We start from the raw sequence: 18,070 nt of genomic DNA, 5'->3' as shown, positions 1-18,070 counted from the left end.
GCAGTCCATGCGTTACATGATGCAATTTGCCAATTTGTAGTTTTATTTTGAATCTGAAACCATAATAGCATTCGGTTTTCAACTTCTGTTTCAGCTCTATTTAGTATTAAGAGTGCGGTTTACTTGTTTAGTAATAATTATTTCTGACAAAGTCTGTGGCACTCCAGTCGAGTCCATACTCGGCACGTTGGCGCATTTGATATGCATCAGATGACGATCGATGAGGTAGATATTAATATGGAGTATGGACGGCAATCATCACTCACTGCCCACTACCCACTGCCCATCTTAATCGGGACTTCGTACAAAAATAAAATTTCAAAAACCAGAACGGAACCTACTCGGAAACTCGCCAAGCCAGATGCCCAGATGTGTTGCAACTTGCAAGCTACCAAGAAAAAACCCACTATCTCTATCAGAGAGAGAGAGAGAGAAACAAGTTTTCCCTTCCCTAAATACAAACAAACAAATGCAAATTATGCAACGTAAACACGTCAGTCTCCATGTGTCGCAGTAGACGGTATGGAGGATGATTGGTGTCAAAACTTGCAACCCCTACATAAACAACAGCATTATCACGCTTACGGCTGTCGGTTATTAATCTCATGTAATTAAACAATTCGTTGCTCTCCACTCTGATAATTCAATATAATTCACAGTGCAGTGCAAAAACCTGAGCAGCGAGCATAGAGCAAGATATGTCTCAGCTGGTGGAAAAGACGAAGAACTTCATAGCAGAAAAGGTTGCCAACGTAAAGAAACCGGAAGCCAACTTCACCGACGTCGATTTTAAGAAGGTCAGTCGTGATTCTGCCACCTTCAACGCTCAGGTCTCTGTTACCAATCCCTATGGACACGCTATCCCCATCTGCGAGATCTCCTACACCCTCAAGAGCGCTAATAGGCAAGTTGTATCTTTCAAATTAATTTTCCTTTTTGGCTTTTTGCTATATAATTATATTATCTATCATCTAAATGAATGAATGAAGCAGAGTGATAGCGTCGGGAACCATGCCGGATCCGGGGTCGCTAACTGCAAACGAGACGACAGAGGTAGATGTGCCGGTGAAGGTGCCATACAGCATATTGGTGAGTTTGGTAAGGGACATAGGATCGGACTGGGACATCGATTATGTATTGGAGTTGGGTTTCACCGTCGACTTGCCCATCGTTGGAAACTTTACGTTGCCACTGTCTCGCAAGGGAGAGGTCAAGCTCCCTACCCTCGCTGATGTCTTCTAAGTTATACACCACTTCTGCACTTTCTACTTGTTTGTTAATTATCTTTTATCTGTCAGTGTTTCCCTTTCCCTACCCATGTTTTTAAAGATACAGGAGTGTAATAAATAACTAAAAGGGGTCAATTTTAAAGTAGTATCTTGTACTTAATTTGGATAATATTGATTGTATGTTGGTAATATTTGGACAAATATCGTTAATATCAAACAAATAGCCCTTATTTTTACGAATTAGTCTAGGTTGTCGACAATTTGCTTGGTGTCTTTCATATACCGCCTAGTTTTAAGATTTTGAAAGTTTTAAATCACACACGTGTAAGATAATACGGACTGCTAACGACGGAGCCTAAAGTGACAGCTTTAGGTATTCCTATAACATTGGACGGAGCCCAAAGTGAGTTTTACATTAACACTACAGACACGTTTTAAAGTTTTAAGTTCGGATATTGAAGTAAGATTATCCCTAAAATTACTGGATATTAATCTGCAACTACCCATTATAGTAAAAGACTAAAAGCACGCAGGTTCCAGATCGGATATGTGCTCACACCATTTTTAATCTCATAAATTAGAACGGAGATATTTTCAATACAACGCAGTGAAAGTTGCCCAAATGGGCTTAGGGTTTTAACCGTTCAGTGAAAGTTGCCCAAATGGGTTTAGGGTTTTAACCGTTCAGTCTTACCCTAGAAAATCGTTCAATCTACCCCTAATGGATTCATGGACTCAATCCACAGTATTTACAAGGGGATAAGGGGGTTATTAGTAGATTAGGAGAGGCTGTAATTTAGATTTTTGAGGGTTTGCACTCTATAGCATTCTAAGAGCCTGAGCACAAGTACAAATATATTTTCAATGCAAGGCTAAAAGTTGCCCGAATGGACTTTGCCCTCAAGGTTTTAGGATTTTTTTTTTTTTTTCACTGACCAAGGGTTCTAGGGTTTTTGGTCAGTGGTCACTCGACATCACTCGTAGACCAGGGGCATCAGCCCCCAGGTGCATGGATACCCTAATTACTATAGACTGTTGAGGAAAAGAAAACACCCTCGTAGCTGAAATGAATTGCATGAGGAAGTGACCATCGATCTTGCCGTTGGGTAAACATTTGCTCTTTTCAATCGATCTTTTTTTTTACGCCTAAAGGCATGTCCGTTCATAAATGCTCATGTTATGAAATTAACAGCAATCGGATTGATCGGATAATATATAAATATTTTTGTATTATATTTTGATAAATTTACTATATTATTTAGTTTTTTATAAAAAATATGTATATATGATGAAAATAATTAAAAAATGTGTTTTTTGTTTTTATTTTATTTAAATTAATATTGTTTATTTTTTTAATAATTTATTAATTATTAAAAATACGTATATATGAGATTTGACTTATTGATAGAATTCGAATTCAAATCGAATATTACCAAATTTGATTGGATTTTTAAATCAGATCTGATCCGACATGATTAGAATCTGATTCAATTCATTTGTATCTCTAGTTATAACTATAAAATGTGTAAAAAACCCATTCATTCACATCATTATAGAAATCGAAACAGTTAGAGCATTGCTAGAGAGAACCCAAAGATTGAAAAAAGGGTTGTCAAAAACGGTAACATCGTTGCCAATGAATAACCTAAAAGTGTAGAAGCACTAATGAGCCCAAAGCAGGTTTGAATTGGCACTGGCACCAGCAACGAGAATCATATGGAAACGCATTCGTAGTAAAACCAATTAAAAAGTATTAATCCTCTCCCAATTCGACATCTTGCATGTTTAAAGGGAAAAACAAATGAAATCCCACACCTCAAAGGCACACCACATACAAATTCAACTAAGGCTCAATGGAAATAAGAAAAATATTAAAAAATAGACAAATATTAGAATGATTAGAACCATATATCAGAAACCTTCTCCATAGGTCTGGATAAAAACCGACATTATCCAAATCCGTCATAAGAACCTCTCCAAGAAACGCCAATAATAAGAGGAATAAATGAAAACTAGCGTCTATAAATGCGAGAGAAACTCTCACGCAGAGAGAAAAAATTCATCCATAGATGTGAAAGAAAAACCCTCACATAGAGCATGAAAGACAACTCTCCATCCATTAATAAATTTGACTGAGTGAAGGTTTTTTCAATCGATCTTGTTTGATCGCAAAATGGGCCGAAAATATTTTAGGACAAACTATCTGAAAAATATTTTTGCTGTTTTTATAATAAAAAAAAGCTTTGCAAAGACAATCTAACGAGGCAAAGATAATAATCAGTAAATATTCAGGTGGAAAAATATTCACGTCTATTTTACGGGGACAAACGCAGCGAAAAAACACAACAGCTTTGGCTGATAGAGAATAATTAATAGCAACAGTCTAACAGACATAACTGCTAAGTTACTTACCCTTCACACACACAAAAAACGACGAACAGGTACAGGTTATTTCGTTGACAAAGTAACCAGGGACCATCATGAAAGGTGCAGAGTGGTAGAAAGATGTCAGAAAGCTCAATATGAATTATATAATAGGATTTTGGATGCCGATTAGTATTCATGTTTTCATTAAAACTTAAAAAGAAGCTTGGAACAGTTTTATGTAAGATGGTGCACAGTGCGCTTTCCCAATTACTGTGTTAACAAAGTGTCATATTAAATTCTAACATACATATGGGAAACCAACAAGGAAAGAAAAATAACACGATATGATGCTCATCAGCCTTGTACACACCTATCCATCTTGTTCTTCCATTAATGGGAGAAATGATAAACAGGTTAACTCTGTGCTTCGCGGAAAAACAAAGTAAAGGAATATGGTAAACAGCGAAGCATTATTGTGTACGCGCTCCGACAAGTATCGTGCCTCAATAGTACAACTGATCAATCAACCCTTACCCTGAGAGCGCAATGAGAAAAACAAAGATTAGATAAACAAATAAAAAGAAAAAGAAAACATTCCAGCAGTATCCATCGACAATCATAGCACCAAACTTTTCAAGAATCTGCAGTTACAACGTAACACCCTATCGTCCAACTCAGTCAGCCTGAGTATCGATGCTTCCACTTTTCAAACAATTATATGAAACATTTGGCATTTGCCCAATGAAAGACTAACCATTCATTTGTAATATTTTTCTCGAACTGGACCAGGCGGTCGCCAAAACTTGGTAGAATACCCTTGATCTACTGGTCCGTGCAATCGGGCACAAATCATTTATTGGTTCAAGCACACAATGTTTTCAAATGGTTCATTCAGAAAAACAGTAACAAGAAAGCTTTTGTAAAATGCTTTCACACGATACAGATACCTTTTACCAAAAACAAAAACAAACAAAAGATACTAACAGACACAAAATGAATTTACGAGTCTATTTTCTAAAATCCCAGAAACGTATCCGGTTATAGGTGTCCAATAAAATATTGTTTTTACTATTATCAAAAAATAAAATATTGTTTATACGATAGTGTTCCAAGTTGGGTGTTGTTTCTTAAGATTTATATCTTGTTAATTTTAATTATTTGTTAATATGTATAGATTTTTATAAATATAATTCAGACACAGAATTTCAGATAATAAAACATCCAACCGAACGTAATGACAGCAACTAGGTTAAAAAATCACCAATAATATTTTTTTCTAAACGAAGGTAATGAATGCTCCGGTACCTTGTGTAGTGGTGTTCCAGGTCTCAACATGTTGCTGCCAAATTTTCCTTTCTTATCAGCGGGTTTAAGTATCTGAAAAGAACATGTCAATGAGTCATCCACACTCATCATGGCACCGGCATTATCGAACTCCCCACAATAGTTTGGAGCTGAGAATATTGTCACCAATTGTCTTCTTGCAAAGAACTCATAACCATCTTCTACAACCTGATGGCATATTATAAAGACGATCAAAATGTTAAAAAACATTAATCAAAACAAACCACTGCATAACATGATCAAAGAGGTTGGAATATCGTGATTCATTGAGCTATGGTGTTTGAACCATGCGGTCAAAGGTTAAATTGTTCGACCAGCATTTACCAAAACTTACAAAGACCACAAAAGTTGGTGATCGTCCCTCCATCAATAGAAATAAAAATTTATTCTGGTGCTACATCAGAAATCAGATATACTTGGCATGTCATACACAAAAAAAGCAGGAAATATACCGTGTCTTCATGCCAAAACTAGCACTGCAAACAGCATCCATTTGTTCAAATTTGAATTCAATGCCATCAAGGGTGATTTGATTTCGATCCTGTTCATAATTGGATCAAATATGGATCCACTCCTATCCATAAAATCTAATTTAGTTCGATTTAAATAAGCTTAAAATTTATATTGCATCTATCAATAAAGTTAGTTTGAATGTGTGTATTTTATTAAATGGTCATGGGTTCAAGTTTCATGCAAAAAATTTTCAATTCATTTTGTTCATAAAATACAATATCAAAGTTATTTTTAGTTCATTTTATTAAATAATATGTAATATCTTGATCATCTTTAGTTTAATTTTTTAATATTATTTACTATTCAATCAATCCAAATTTGAATATGATATATATCCAATGGATAAGATCTGATTCGAATTCAAATATAAATGAATCAAATTTTGATCTACCCATATTCAATTCGATTCACATCTGCTTGCAGCCCTAGCCAAAACCAGACTGAACCATGATTAAAAAAAACAACCTGATACGACCCATTGCCGTCTCTAACCCTATATAAACATCTATTCAGCATATGCAGGTATTCAAAAATAATACAAAGCTAATGAAGCAAGGCACAAGAATCGTAATATGGATTCAAATTGCATTTACCTGATGGGCACGGCAAATGAGATCAAGGTCATGTTTTTGAAGGAATTCGCTGACCTTATCAGGCCCAAACGTATAAGATACACCTCTATCATTTTCACCCCATCCTTGGATATCCTTATCAGGATCAGACCATAGCAAATCACAGAGAAGTCCCTGATCAGGCACATCAGCAGGGCGAGCAATATTCCTGATCTGATCCAAGTTTTTCAAATCAGGAGATAATCCTCCATGCATGCACAGGATCTTCTCATCAATAAGAGCAGCCACTGGCAGGCAGTTGAAGCAATCTGTAAAAGTCTTCCAGAGGCGGACATTATACCTTCTCTTGCATTCATCATAGAACCCATAAATACGGTTGATGGAAGCACATTCATGGTTGCCCCGAAGAAGAAAAAAGTTCTCTGGATATTTGATTTTGTATGCAAGGAGAAGGCAAATGGTCTCTATGCTCTGCTTACCACGGTCAACATAGTCTCCCAGGAACAAATAGTTTGCAGCTGGTGGGAGCCCACCATACTCGAAAAGCCTGAGGAGATCAGAATACTGGCCATGAATATCTCCTGCCAAAAGAACAATGCAGTTCAGTAACAGTGATATTGTTATCAAAGAAAAGAGAAATTTTCCATCAAGGTGACTTGATGGAAGCAGCTCTTATTGAGGGGGTTTCCATGTTAGACGCGTGGACACTGGCATAACAGAGGGGGCTCTTCTTTTTGTAACATCTGTATTATGTGATTAAAGAACATTCAAAACACTACTGGAAGTGTTTTTGTTGAAGTATTTTAGTTATTCTCCACTAACGTGCCACAAGATTCTATGATTAGAATAGCCTTACCAATGGAAACCATGGATCTCAAAATAAAACCCCATGTTTCCCCCTTAAACAACCTACTGTCTTCTATTAAGCTTCCCCCCTCAAGAAGATACTATTCTAAATGCAACATTTTGAATTTCTATTTTCAATTCCATATGTTCAATAAGTTAAGAAATTGCTATTCCTGACATTATATTATTCCTGTAATTTTTCAAACTCCATATGTTCACTGCTAAAGAGAGGAAAAACTGAAAATATCAACCCAACTTAAACATATTATTCCTGTAATTTTTCAATAACAGATGCTAGTAATATGCGCATCTGTGCTACTTAACACAAAATATGTTTCAATAGTATGCATACCAACCAACTCCAATAAACTGGATAACTCATGATGCCCATAGTTTTCTTAATCATTTTTGTCAGTACATAAGAGGAGGGGTGGGGGGGGGAGAGAGAGAGAGAGAGAGAGAGAGAGAGAGTAAAAAGGACAAATATAATTGTTTGTACTCCCTAAAACAAGGGAGAAAAACCAATGTAAACCACCCAAGGAACAAGAGCTGAACCAATAACAAATACACTGCATTGTTTCAACATAAAATAATTTGTTCATGTAAAGCATGGTTTAAAAGGTCCAAAATAATTGTTTTTTATCAGTAATCAAAGATTTCATTACTTAGAGAAAAAAGATAATTCAGAAACATGGGCAGCCTCGGCTACCAACAATAGAAAACATAGACAAATTGATGATCAGTCTCACAATTGAACCCAGAAGCACTCTGCTCTGTTTGCCCCTTAATCTTATTAAATTTTACTTTGTTAACAATGATCAAAAAAGTTTTATTTTGATAATTATTTCAAAGCAAGATTTTCAATTTACATGTAACTAGAAATCATCCAAAATTGTTTTAATATGATTCTTCTCTTCAAACACATTGTAAAATCATAACTTCTATACTAAACAAAAATAATTATCAGACAGGTAATATATAATAAATTCTAAAACCAAAAATTTATTCTAAGTGGAAAAGGTCATCCTTAAACAATGTAATCATTTTAAAAGCATCATTACCACTTTACAGAAAAGTAATTGTTTAAAAGAATATGTCCTTTTATAATTGTAAAAAATACTAACAAGTACTTTCATGGATTAACATTTAGAATGTTATAAAATTTTTGTGGTAAACCTATTGAAAATTTCAGCATTTCTGACATATTTCTTTTTAAGTGGTTGACATTTCAATCAAGACTGACATCTTAACCTTACATGCAAGTATAAAATATTGAATGAATGATCATCCAAATTTGTTCTACATACAAGGGTGGCACTGCTTCAGAGTTTATGGAATAAAAGAAATGATAGAACCTTCGGCAACAATAACCAAGAGATCGACATCATCACTGATGTTATTGCTAACAAGGTTGCCCACTGGATTACTACAAGAGATTAGTAAAAAGGTTTCACTATGGAATCTATCATCTGGGATTGGTAGGCAAGCTACAAGTCATGTATAACAAGGGCACTGTTGCAGGATTAGATTCCACTAGATAGTGAATTAAACAAATTCAATTTTGATGAATGTGATTTAGGTAATGCAAGGACTTCAAGCATTAATGGGTTTTTTGGCATCATGATGACACTATATTGCTAAGCTTCCCAAGTCTTGTTGAGAAACTACTTCCCAAGTCTTGTAGAGAAAAGTAACAGTTGAAAGTGACACCTGCAGTAATTCAGATAATGCAAGAAAAGAAGAAAGAAGTTTCAGCAATAGGTTGTGGAAGAAGAAAAGAAGAATTCAAACTTTTCTCTCTAGCCCCCTTTCATCACTCTTATTAACTTAATTCTAAGACTAAGTACAATTACTTGGATGCCCTTAAGGGGATGGCCAACACTAAAGAAATAATTAAAGAAAACAAAAGAAGGCCCATAACTAACAAACATAACTTTTAAACACTATTTGAAAGAAATAAAGAACAACTAAAGCCCATTCGGGCCCATTCTCACTACATTCCCCCTCAAGCTGAGCATAAATGTCAAACATGCCCCGCTTGCTTACATAATGCTGAAGCTTTGCCTTTGGGACTCCCTTAGTTAGAAAACCTGCTAGCTGCTCTTTTGATGCAATGAAAGGTAGATACACCTCTCCTAAAGCCACTCTCTCCTGTATGAAGTGTCTATCTACCTCAAAGTGCTTAGTTCTACCATACTGAACCGAGTTGTGAGCAATGTGAATAGCAGCTTGGTTATCACAATAAACATCAGTGGCTCGTCACATGAAACACCCATCTCATCAAGGAGAGATCTAAGCCATAACAACTCAGAAACACCATGGGCCATAGCTCTATACTCTACCTCAACTAAAGATCTAGCAACCACTAACTACTTTTTGTTTCTCTAGGAAACAATATTTTTGGCTACCATAGCACAATATCCTGATGCGGACCTCCTATCATCAACATTTCCTGCCCAATTAGCATATGTATATGCTTCTACCTTCATGTGTTCATGTTTAGCAAATAATATACCCTTCCTAGGGGTTCCCTTGAGATAGCATAACACCCTTTGTGTAGCATCCATATGTGTATCTCTGGGAGCATGCATAAATTGGCTAATGGCACTGATAGCATATGAAATGTCTAGATGAGTCGTACATATAAAGAAGTTTCCCTAGTAATCTCTAAAACACTCCCTTGTTAGCTAAAAGTTCACCATCATTAGTTGACATCAATAGGGGCAGAGGAAAGTTTAGCACCAAACTTTCCAATGTAAGTAAGAAGATCTAGCACATACTTCTATTGAGAAATAAAGATACCTTCCTTCGACATAGCAACCTCAATACCAAGAAAATGTCGCAACTCCCCTTAATCTTTAACTTCAAATTCAGAACTAAGAAACTTCTTGAGAGCACTAACTTCTTCTGTATCACTACCAGTAACCACAATATCACCCACATAAACTATAAAAAATGTCACCAAAGTGTCTTTTCTCTTAAGAAAGAGGGTATGATCTGATTGAGTCTGAGAGTAGCTAAACTAAACAAGAGCAACCCTAAACCTGTCAAACCAAGCACATGGAGATTGTTTCAGGCCATAAAGTGATTTCTTCAATCTATACACCTTACCCTGCATTTACTTGCCATATATACCAAGAAGAAGGGACATATAAACCTCTTCAGTGAGATCACCATTCAGGAATGCATTCTTAACATCAGACTAATATAAAGGCCAATCATTGCTCACTGCTAAGGATAAAAGAATTCAAACCGAAGTCATCTTAGCAACTGAGGAAAAGGTCTCAGTGTAATCTATCCCTCAAAGAAATGGGTAGGTCAAGGTTTGGAAACGAGGGTGCTGGTGAAAAAGGTGATGGACATGTCCTCTCTTTAGTAATTGGAAGCGCTTGAAACTCAACTGGAGGTGTGGGATCAACCTGCGTTTGCCTTAGCCTTTGCCGCTGGTACCACCTCTGAAGAATAGGATGAGTGGAAACAATTGGAAGACTAGTAGGAAGAGGGGGAGGAACAAGAATGGAAGACCTCAAAGGAGAGGATCCCTCCATGGGAATGGGGGTAACTGTGGAGAGCTTGACACAAGACTCAACTAGAATTGGCAAAGGGATGAAGAAAACAACTCAAGATATCTCTCACCCTCAAAAGGATGACTATAAAAAGGAACTGACTCTACAAAGGTGAATCCATGGAAACAAACTGGGTGCCACTAATGGAATCAAAACAACAATACCCTTTTTGTGTGAAGACATAACCAAGGAAGATACACTTAATGAGCCTTGGGATCAAACTTTTGTTTTTTGGAACCAGGAATGTGGACATAACAAGTGCAACCAAAAACCCGCAAAGGAATAGAGAATATCTCAACACCAAGAAAGAGGACTCCAAAAGGAGATTTTGACCGCAAGACTCGATAAGACATGAGGTTAATAAGGAAGGTAGTTGTTAAAATTGCATCACCCCAAAACTTCACAGGAACATGGGTAGCAAAAAGAATGTTCTTTGCAACTTCCACAATGTGTTTGTTTTTCCTCTTCACCACTCCATTTTGTTTTTTTTTTTTTTGATAAATTTCACTATTCCATTTTGTCGTGGAGTGCGAGCACAAGAACTCTGATGAACAACCCCAAACCTGTCAAGATAAGAGAAAAGGTCCTTCTCAAAATATTCCTTAGCATTGTCTGATCGGAATATTTTGATGTGGGTATTAAACTGAGTATGTGCTCACAGAACTATTGCACAAGTTTAGGCATTTCAGCCCAAGAACGCATAAGGTAAATCCAAGTATATCGTGAAAAATCATCAATAAATAAGACGAAATATCTATAGCCACCCATACATGGTAAATGGTAAAGCCTCCACACATTAGAGTGAACAATATTAAAAGGAATAGTTGATATTTTATTACTTTAAGGATAAGTATTCTTACAATGCTTTGAGAACTCACAAGACTCAAATGAAGACTCAATAGACTAATTCCTTTAAATAATTCTAGAAACAACCGACTCAATGAGAAAAAAAAAGACAAATGGCGCAAACGACTATGACATAACATAATACGACTAGTGGACTCTGAAACAAACGCAACTCTCTTAGGTTGTACTTGGCTTTGCTCAGGCATGTCTAACAAATAGATCCCATTCGCCTCATGGCCACTCCCAATCACCTTCTGAGATTTCATGTCCTAAAAAACACAATATGAAGGAAAAAGGGTCACACTGTGTAGTTTTCCTGTATCCACCTTTCATAGGTAGGATCATAGATTTCTCTGGTTATCGAGGGTTTTCGGGAAAATTTTCCAAGAACCTGCCTTGGGCTTCAACTAAGGATGAAAAACCTCCACAAAACTCTCCAAAAGCCTTCCTAATTGGGCTGCATAAGTAGTTGATTGATCAACCGGTCCTCCATACACACTATGTATGGACAAAGAAAGGAGAAAAAGGTCGGAAGTGAGACTCCGCTTTAATACCAAGTTGAAAATTACACATGCAGTAATTCAGATAATGCAAGAAAATAAGAGGGGAAGAGGAAGAAGAAAAAAGAGGTTTCAGCAATAGGTTGTGGAAGAAAAAAAGAAGAGAAGTGAGAAAAGAAGAATTCAAACCTCTCTCTAGCCCCCTTTTATCACTTTTATTAACTTAATTCTAAGACTAAGTACAATTACTTGGATGCCCCTGATGGGGTGGCCAACACTAAAGAAATAATTAAAGAAAAGAAAAGGACCTAACTAACAAACATAACTTTTAAACACTACTTAAAAGAAATAAAGAACACTAAGGCCCATTCGGCCCATTCTCACTACAGAAACTTTCTAAGAGAAGAGTTTGTGGGTCTCCTAAAAGGCCTTAAATTAGCCTTCTCATCTGGCTGGAAGGAACTGTTGGTGGAAGAAAACTTTCAGGCATGCTTAACTGATTAGATGTTTAATGTACAAGAGGGTTCTCAGCTCCTCAGGTTGATTCTCAAAGAGGCTAAGGTTTTTTTTTCAAGTGGATAAGTGGATTCTAGATCAGCTAGTGCCTTAGAATATTCATTCACTGGCTAGGAGAGAGGTAAAAAGAGCAGAACTTGCATGGGGCAAAAGGTCACAGATAGAGTAATAGGATTGAGTTTTTCATACAGATTTTTCATGTTTATGACCATTGTATTGTTGTTCTGCACACAATGTATATGTTTGTTCTCCTACTACTTTTAATATTCTTATAATAGAGGTTTCTCTCTAAAAAGGGTCATTACCCAATGTTGTTCCCAGATATCCAAATCTTGAGAGGGCTGGGCTGAATGCGAACCTGATCTTTGACTTTTTTTTTTTTTTGCAGAAAGTGTAGGTTAGAGATTTTACCATTGGGCCAACCAATATAATTATCTGATCCTAATTGATAAAATCTAAAAGAAATGAATACAAATGGTTAGACATAAAAATTAGAGCTACCAATAAAAACAGTGATACATAAAAAAGGCCATATCCTCTAAAAAGTGAACTCAACAAAGCCTCATTGCCATATTGAGTTGGCTGCAAAGTCCTCTTTCACCGCTCTACTCCATAAAAAGCCATGTCCCCTGTCCAGCTGTTGTCTCCTTTAATCACTTCTCACAACTTTAATAGTGTCATTTTCATCCTTCGCCTACTTCTTCAAGAGCCGTGAACTATAATCAAATCAATCCCCAGTGGTGTTGTATGGCCAAAGGCCCCACAAACCACATGGTATACCTTTCCTTGTTTTGTCCTCCTTTCAAAAAAAATAATAAAATCTTACTCATAGATTTCCACCACTGTGCTCATTTCAAATATTGTATTTCTCTAGTCTTTTTTTATGAAAAAAGTTAGATATTTCTAGTCTTGCTTGCCATCCATCCATCTCAAGATCAACATCTCAACCAAAGGCACTTTCATTCTGAAAGGATTTGACAGATCCAATTCATTATTTAAAGGTTGGAGTTCCATTATCTTTGACTAAGTTAGGGATTTGTTGTAAGTTTATCTTTTGTTTCTTACTATTTCTCTATGTATTGAACTCTTTGCACTTTCTTGGTCTCAACAAAATTCTTTAATTATTGCTACATAAAATGACCATTTCACTTTAGTTTTGAATAGCATTTGAACAAACACAATGCCTCATCTAAAATGGAGTCATTTCCGGTCATTAGAGGAGGAAAAAAGAATAAGCTTTTTTATGTGAAAGACCATACAATTAGAAGTAGCTCCAACGCAATGAAAGACTATACATATAGGACCTTTTTATGTGAATCATTAATCCCTTCAAGCAATTTTGAGTCTTTGATCAATATTACAAAAGGGAGAATTCGTTGCATGCTCCAATTAATTATGAACATATATCTTAATGAATGAACAGCTTGTTACCTCTTCCAACGGTACTATGAAGATCCCAAAATATATATATTTTTTTTTGTTAAACCATGTACGTTATAACCAACATTTGACATCATGTATTACCATTCCTCAGGAACAGTTGGTGACAGTCCTTACTTTACATACCTGAACGAGTATACGCAATCGGCTCTGCTCTTCCACACAATCAAAATCTCTATATTGGTCGAAGAAAAAGAGAATTACACATAGTACAACTTTAAATACATCAAAGAACGATCAACTACCAAATATTAGCAAAGAAAATCAGAGCTTAATTATTGATCAAAAATAAATCAGAGCTTAATCAAGAAAGGCAAGAGCAGCCTCAATCGTTGAACTTCAGACAGAAACCAAACACAGCAGATAGTGAGACAAAACAATAATCATTTCTCATGTTACATTACCACATATCTTTATGGGGGCTTCGAGCTCGAGGAGATTGGGTTGGTTGACAAAAATCTCCTTGGACGAGGTGCAAAGCTGCCGGATTTCGGCCTCGGTGAGTTGGACCTGCTTCGACGCCCGGGCAGTCTTTGCGTCGCGAAGACGCCTAATGATATCGTCCAACAAATTCTCGTCTATTGGCATCGCATAAATTCAAAGATTAAGAAAAAAAACCTAGTTTCTTCTTCAGTTGCTCTTGTTATCTCCTTGAAGCCAAATCAAAATGATTTCAGAAACCAGACAAAGATAAAAAGGAGGGAAACACTTATATCGTATCCTTGGGAAGTTAAAAGACGGAGAGCATCGATACGGGTGGAGAAGTAGACTTCAGAAAAAGCTTCAAAATGAAAAGAAAATGACAAATATTTCAGCCAACAGAGGAAGAAAGAACCTCCCTCATCTCCCTTATTTCTCTATCTCCGACTCTCTAATCCTTTTATCCGTTTTCTTCTCTGGTCTAATGTGATAGATTCCGTCAGATAGTAATGTATGTACTTTGACAGGATTTCACAAAGACCTGGTAAGACTCAAGAGGATTCCGTCACTCACTCTTCTCTGAGTCTCTCCCTCGCTCTGCCTCTGCGTTGTAAGAATCAACTCACAGTTCCAGTATTAGGTCAATGATGCTTTTGGGGGGTATGTGGCCGCCTTCCCAAGTCACTCTGGCATTCTCCCTCTCTAAAATGAGCGGAGGGGGGGATGGAGCACCTTTCTTCTTTCTTGTGGGGACCTCTTTTTCTTTTTATTAGGGATAGAGATCAGATGGACGACGGGACGACGAGGCAGCGGAGAGAGCCCTAACCAGTAGAACTTTTGTTTTTTTGGGTGAACGACCAGTAAAACTTAAAGTCCAACCCCATCTGTCCGTGAACGCAGGTTACGAAATCGCTAAAATGCTTCTCATTGGTAGAATCGTCTGTCGAGTGTGATGTGATGACATGAAAGATTCCAATCGCATGCTATTTGCGTGAAGTCTGAGCATCAAACTAAATATATCATTCCAATCTAATGAATTTTTTATCACTTAGTATATGCTACCGCAAATTAGACGTGTGCATCGGAACGTAGAACCCTAAACATGTAGACTACTGGTTAGCATTAAGACGTGTGGGATCCACGTCTAAATAGAATGGGTTCGACTATGATGCCGGAAAGACTTAGCGGTAAGGCAACTTTTGTGGTTTAATATCAATAAAAATAATATATTTAAAAAAAAATTAAATAAAGTTAATTTTTTTAAAAAAATATCAATAAAGAGCAAAAATATTGTTCATCATTTTCTTCTTCTTGCTATTTGTTATGGGCTTTTGTGACCGCAGACCTGTTAACAGAAACTAGTTTAATATTAACAAAAAAAGAGAGTAGATGTTTGATGTGCTCATGAATAGCTTGGATGTTTCCATTAATGTTTGTTCCGGTTCCTTTTAGAGTCAAAAGACTTGCTTTGGCATCGGAGAGAAGAGTTGTTGTTGTGATGTTTTGCTTCATTAGGTATCTGAGACCTCTTGCAGTCGCCCACATCTTCGCTACAGCTAGGGAAGAGGCTAGGCATGGTTGTCCTTTTGCAAAAGAGTGATTCATAGCATGAGAAATAAACAAAAGCCCAATAGTAACATCCAAGGTGTGCGGATCCTGATGGTGCGCAATCTAGTCACTCCTATCTGATAAGGGGTCATACTCTAAATTGGCGATGGACGACATTTGAGAAGAAGAGAATGAAGGATTTCCGGGGAGCTCTCCCGGCGGAAACACTCCGATGCTTAAATTAGAAATTGTATAGATGATGAAGAAAGCTAGAGTGCAGATAGTGTGAATGCCATTACTTTTGCTCTCTAGGGGTTGGAGTTCTTATATAATGGTGTCCTGTCAAGTTTGACATAACCGCCTCTGATTCTCTGTCGTAGCCGTTACTTGCCAGGGCTGTGTAGGTCACTGTCGCAGGGTACGGCTCTATCAAGCGGGGGACACTTCTCAGGTTTGGCAGGCACCACGCCGCCTGGCAAGAGACGTGGGTGCAGGGGCCCAAGTTTGGCAAGTACAGTTGTTAGGGGAGATCTTCTTGTGATACGCCGAGCTGTCTTCCTACGAGCTGCCTTGTACCGAGCTACCCTGTGCCGGGCTGGAGGTGCCATACTGAGGTGATTCTACCCGAGGCGGCCTACTTAGGTCAGTCAAAACAAATTTATTAGGTGGCTCCCGAGCTCACCCCGAAGTGCCTTGAGCTTGGGAGATCCCTGTCTTGCAGTACCTTGGCTTGGGATGCCTATGGAAGAATCTTAGCTTGGGGTGTTCCCTTCTTGAGGAGGAGCTCGGGGGCTCCTTTACTTGGGAGGAGCTCAGGATAATCAGAGTGTCATCTGGTGTCAAGCTGCCACGCTGGACCTTGGCAGTCTGGTCACGCTAAGCTGTCACTTATGCTAAATCATGCCCACGTGTCCCCCTATGATGAGGTCGGGGCAAATCACCCTCCATCAATCGCCCCCACTCCACGAGCCAGGGGGTCCTGACCTGGTACGAGGAGTTCACGACATGACGGGTAGATTTGGCCCGAAGTCTAGGCTGCCACGTCAGGGATCGCCGGTCGGACCAGTTCACAATTAGGCTCAACCAAGAATAATCTGGATCACATACAGTTCACGCGCGGATGTGACACAATTTATAGACTCCGTGGATGTCAAAAAATGCGCTAAATCGATTTCAACTCAAGGGTCACGCAGCCGATTTTCTTGAGGGCCGTAGATCATCTTGATCTCAACCGTTGAATCTCGGCATATCAGATATAAATAGGGGGACCTCATCATTTTCTCCGCCATAAGCTTACTAGCACTTGCCTTGAGGTCGCGTCTAAGGTCTTCAGCTCGGGTTCTCCAGTTCATCTCTTTTCTTGTCTAGTTGTGTTTTCTTGGGTGAGTCTCCCTAAATACTTCTTTCAGTTTGTTTCCAGTTTTTCAATTTCAATTTCGTAGCTAGTCTCTTTTATCCCATTCCTCATTCCGTAGCTATGTCAGACCATAGCTTCGATAGTCAACTAGACGAGCCCGAGGTGGGTCCCCTAGCTCCGGCGGATAGTCTCCTGGATGAGCCTGAGGTGGGTACCTCGGCTCAAGTAGGTGTCTCCGAAGCACATTCCACCTTCGAGGTGCGTAATACCTCGAGTAACCCGGCATCCACCTCTAATCGATGTCAGATACCAGACAAGTTTGGTCCTTCTTCCATGACGATAGACAGGCTTAGGAAACTGATAGCCAAGTACAACCTTCCTAGGGAGTACACCTACCATCTTCTCGCGGGCAACTTTCCCTAGGAGTACGGTCGTGACGAGATCGTGATTTTCGAGGAACAACTCACGGATGGGCTCCGCCTTCCACTTCACCCTCTCATTGTTGAAGTGTTGAATCACTTCGATGTAACCATAATCAGCTCCACTCGAACTCTGTCTGGAACATGGTCGGTACAATTTCCCTCTATTTCGACTGCGCCCTTCCTCTTGATCTTGACATTTTTTCTTCTATCTTATCAATAAAGAAGAATGCATCTAGCGTTCTCCCCGAGCACAAGCGGACCTACTACCTGTCCCCCCGCCCGGGGTTCAAGTTGTTACACAAACTTCTTAGTAAAGTCCCGGCCTGGAAATGGGACTACATTGTAGTTCGTAACACTGCAGGGTGGCACTTCCCTACCCACTGGAGGGTGGCCATTCGAGACTCCAGCATTAGGCAAGACAAAAAACAAGTGAGGTACTTCAATCTTGTGCGGAGCTCGGCTTCAACTACAAGGACTACCTCACCGAGAACAAACTTATCGAAGCCGACCTGAGTCCCAGTAGGTCGCCTTGTGTAGAGTTAGTATTTTTCTCAGTTGTCAGTTTCTATATCTTGGTAGTATTA

General features: G+C 38.2%; 2 protein-coding genes across 2 annotated transcripts; one reads left to right on the top strand and one right to left on the bottom strand.

Annotated features, from left to right (window-relative positions):
- Nucleotides 1–351: 351 nt before the first annotated feature.
- Nucleotides 352–1,450, top strand: LEA14 (Late embryogenesis abundant protein). The gene is made up of 2 exons (XM_088961434.1): nucleotides 352–904; nucleotides 993–1,450. Exons 1-2 carry the CDS (start codon nucleotides 699–701, stop codon nucleotides 1,240–1,242), a joined length of 456 nt encoding a protein of 151 aa, XP_088817560.1. The 5' UTR covers nucleotides 352–698; the 3' UTR covers nucleotides 1,243–1,450.
- A 2,319-nt stretch (nucleotides 1,451–3,769) lies between these two features.
- LOC148879776 (serine/threonine-protein phosphatase PP1-like) lies at nucleotides 3,770–15,045 on the bottom strand. Its single transcript, XM_088961433.1, has 4 exons — nucleotides 14,144–15,045; nucleotides 6,047–6,606; nucleotides 4,902–5,108; nucleotides 3,770–4,131 (listed from the first exon to the last, which is right to left on the bottom strand). Exons 1-4 carry the CDS (start codon nucleotides 14,325–14,327, stop codon nucleotides 4,120–4,122), a joined length of 963 nt encoding a protein of 320 aa, XP_088817559.1. The 5' UTR covers nucleotides 14,328–15,045; the 3' UTR covers nucleotides 3,770–4,119.
- Nucleotides 15,046–18,070: the final 3,025 nt, after the last annotated feature.

The sequence above is a fragment of the Nelumbo lutea genome, chromosome 1 (assembly GCF_056320005.1).
Source record: "Nelumbo lutea isolate HS-2025 chromosome 1, American lotus-T2T, whole genome shotgun sequence".
Classification (NCBI taxonomy): Eukaryota; Viridiplantae; Streptophyta; class Magnoliopsida; order Proteales; family Nelumbonaceae; genus Nelumbo; species Nelumbo lutea.
This window is presented reverse-complemented; position numbering and strand designations above follow the sequence as displayed.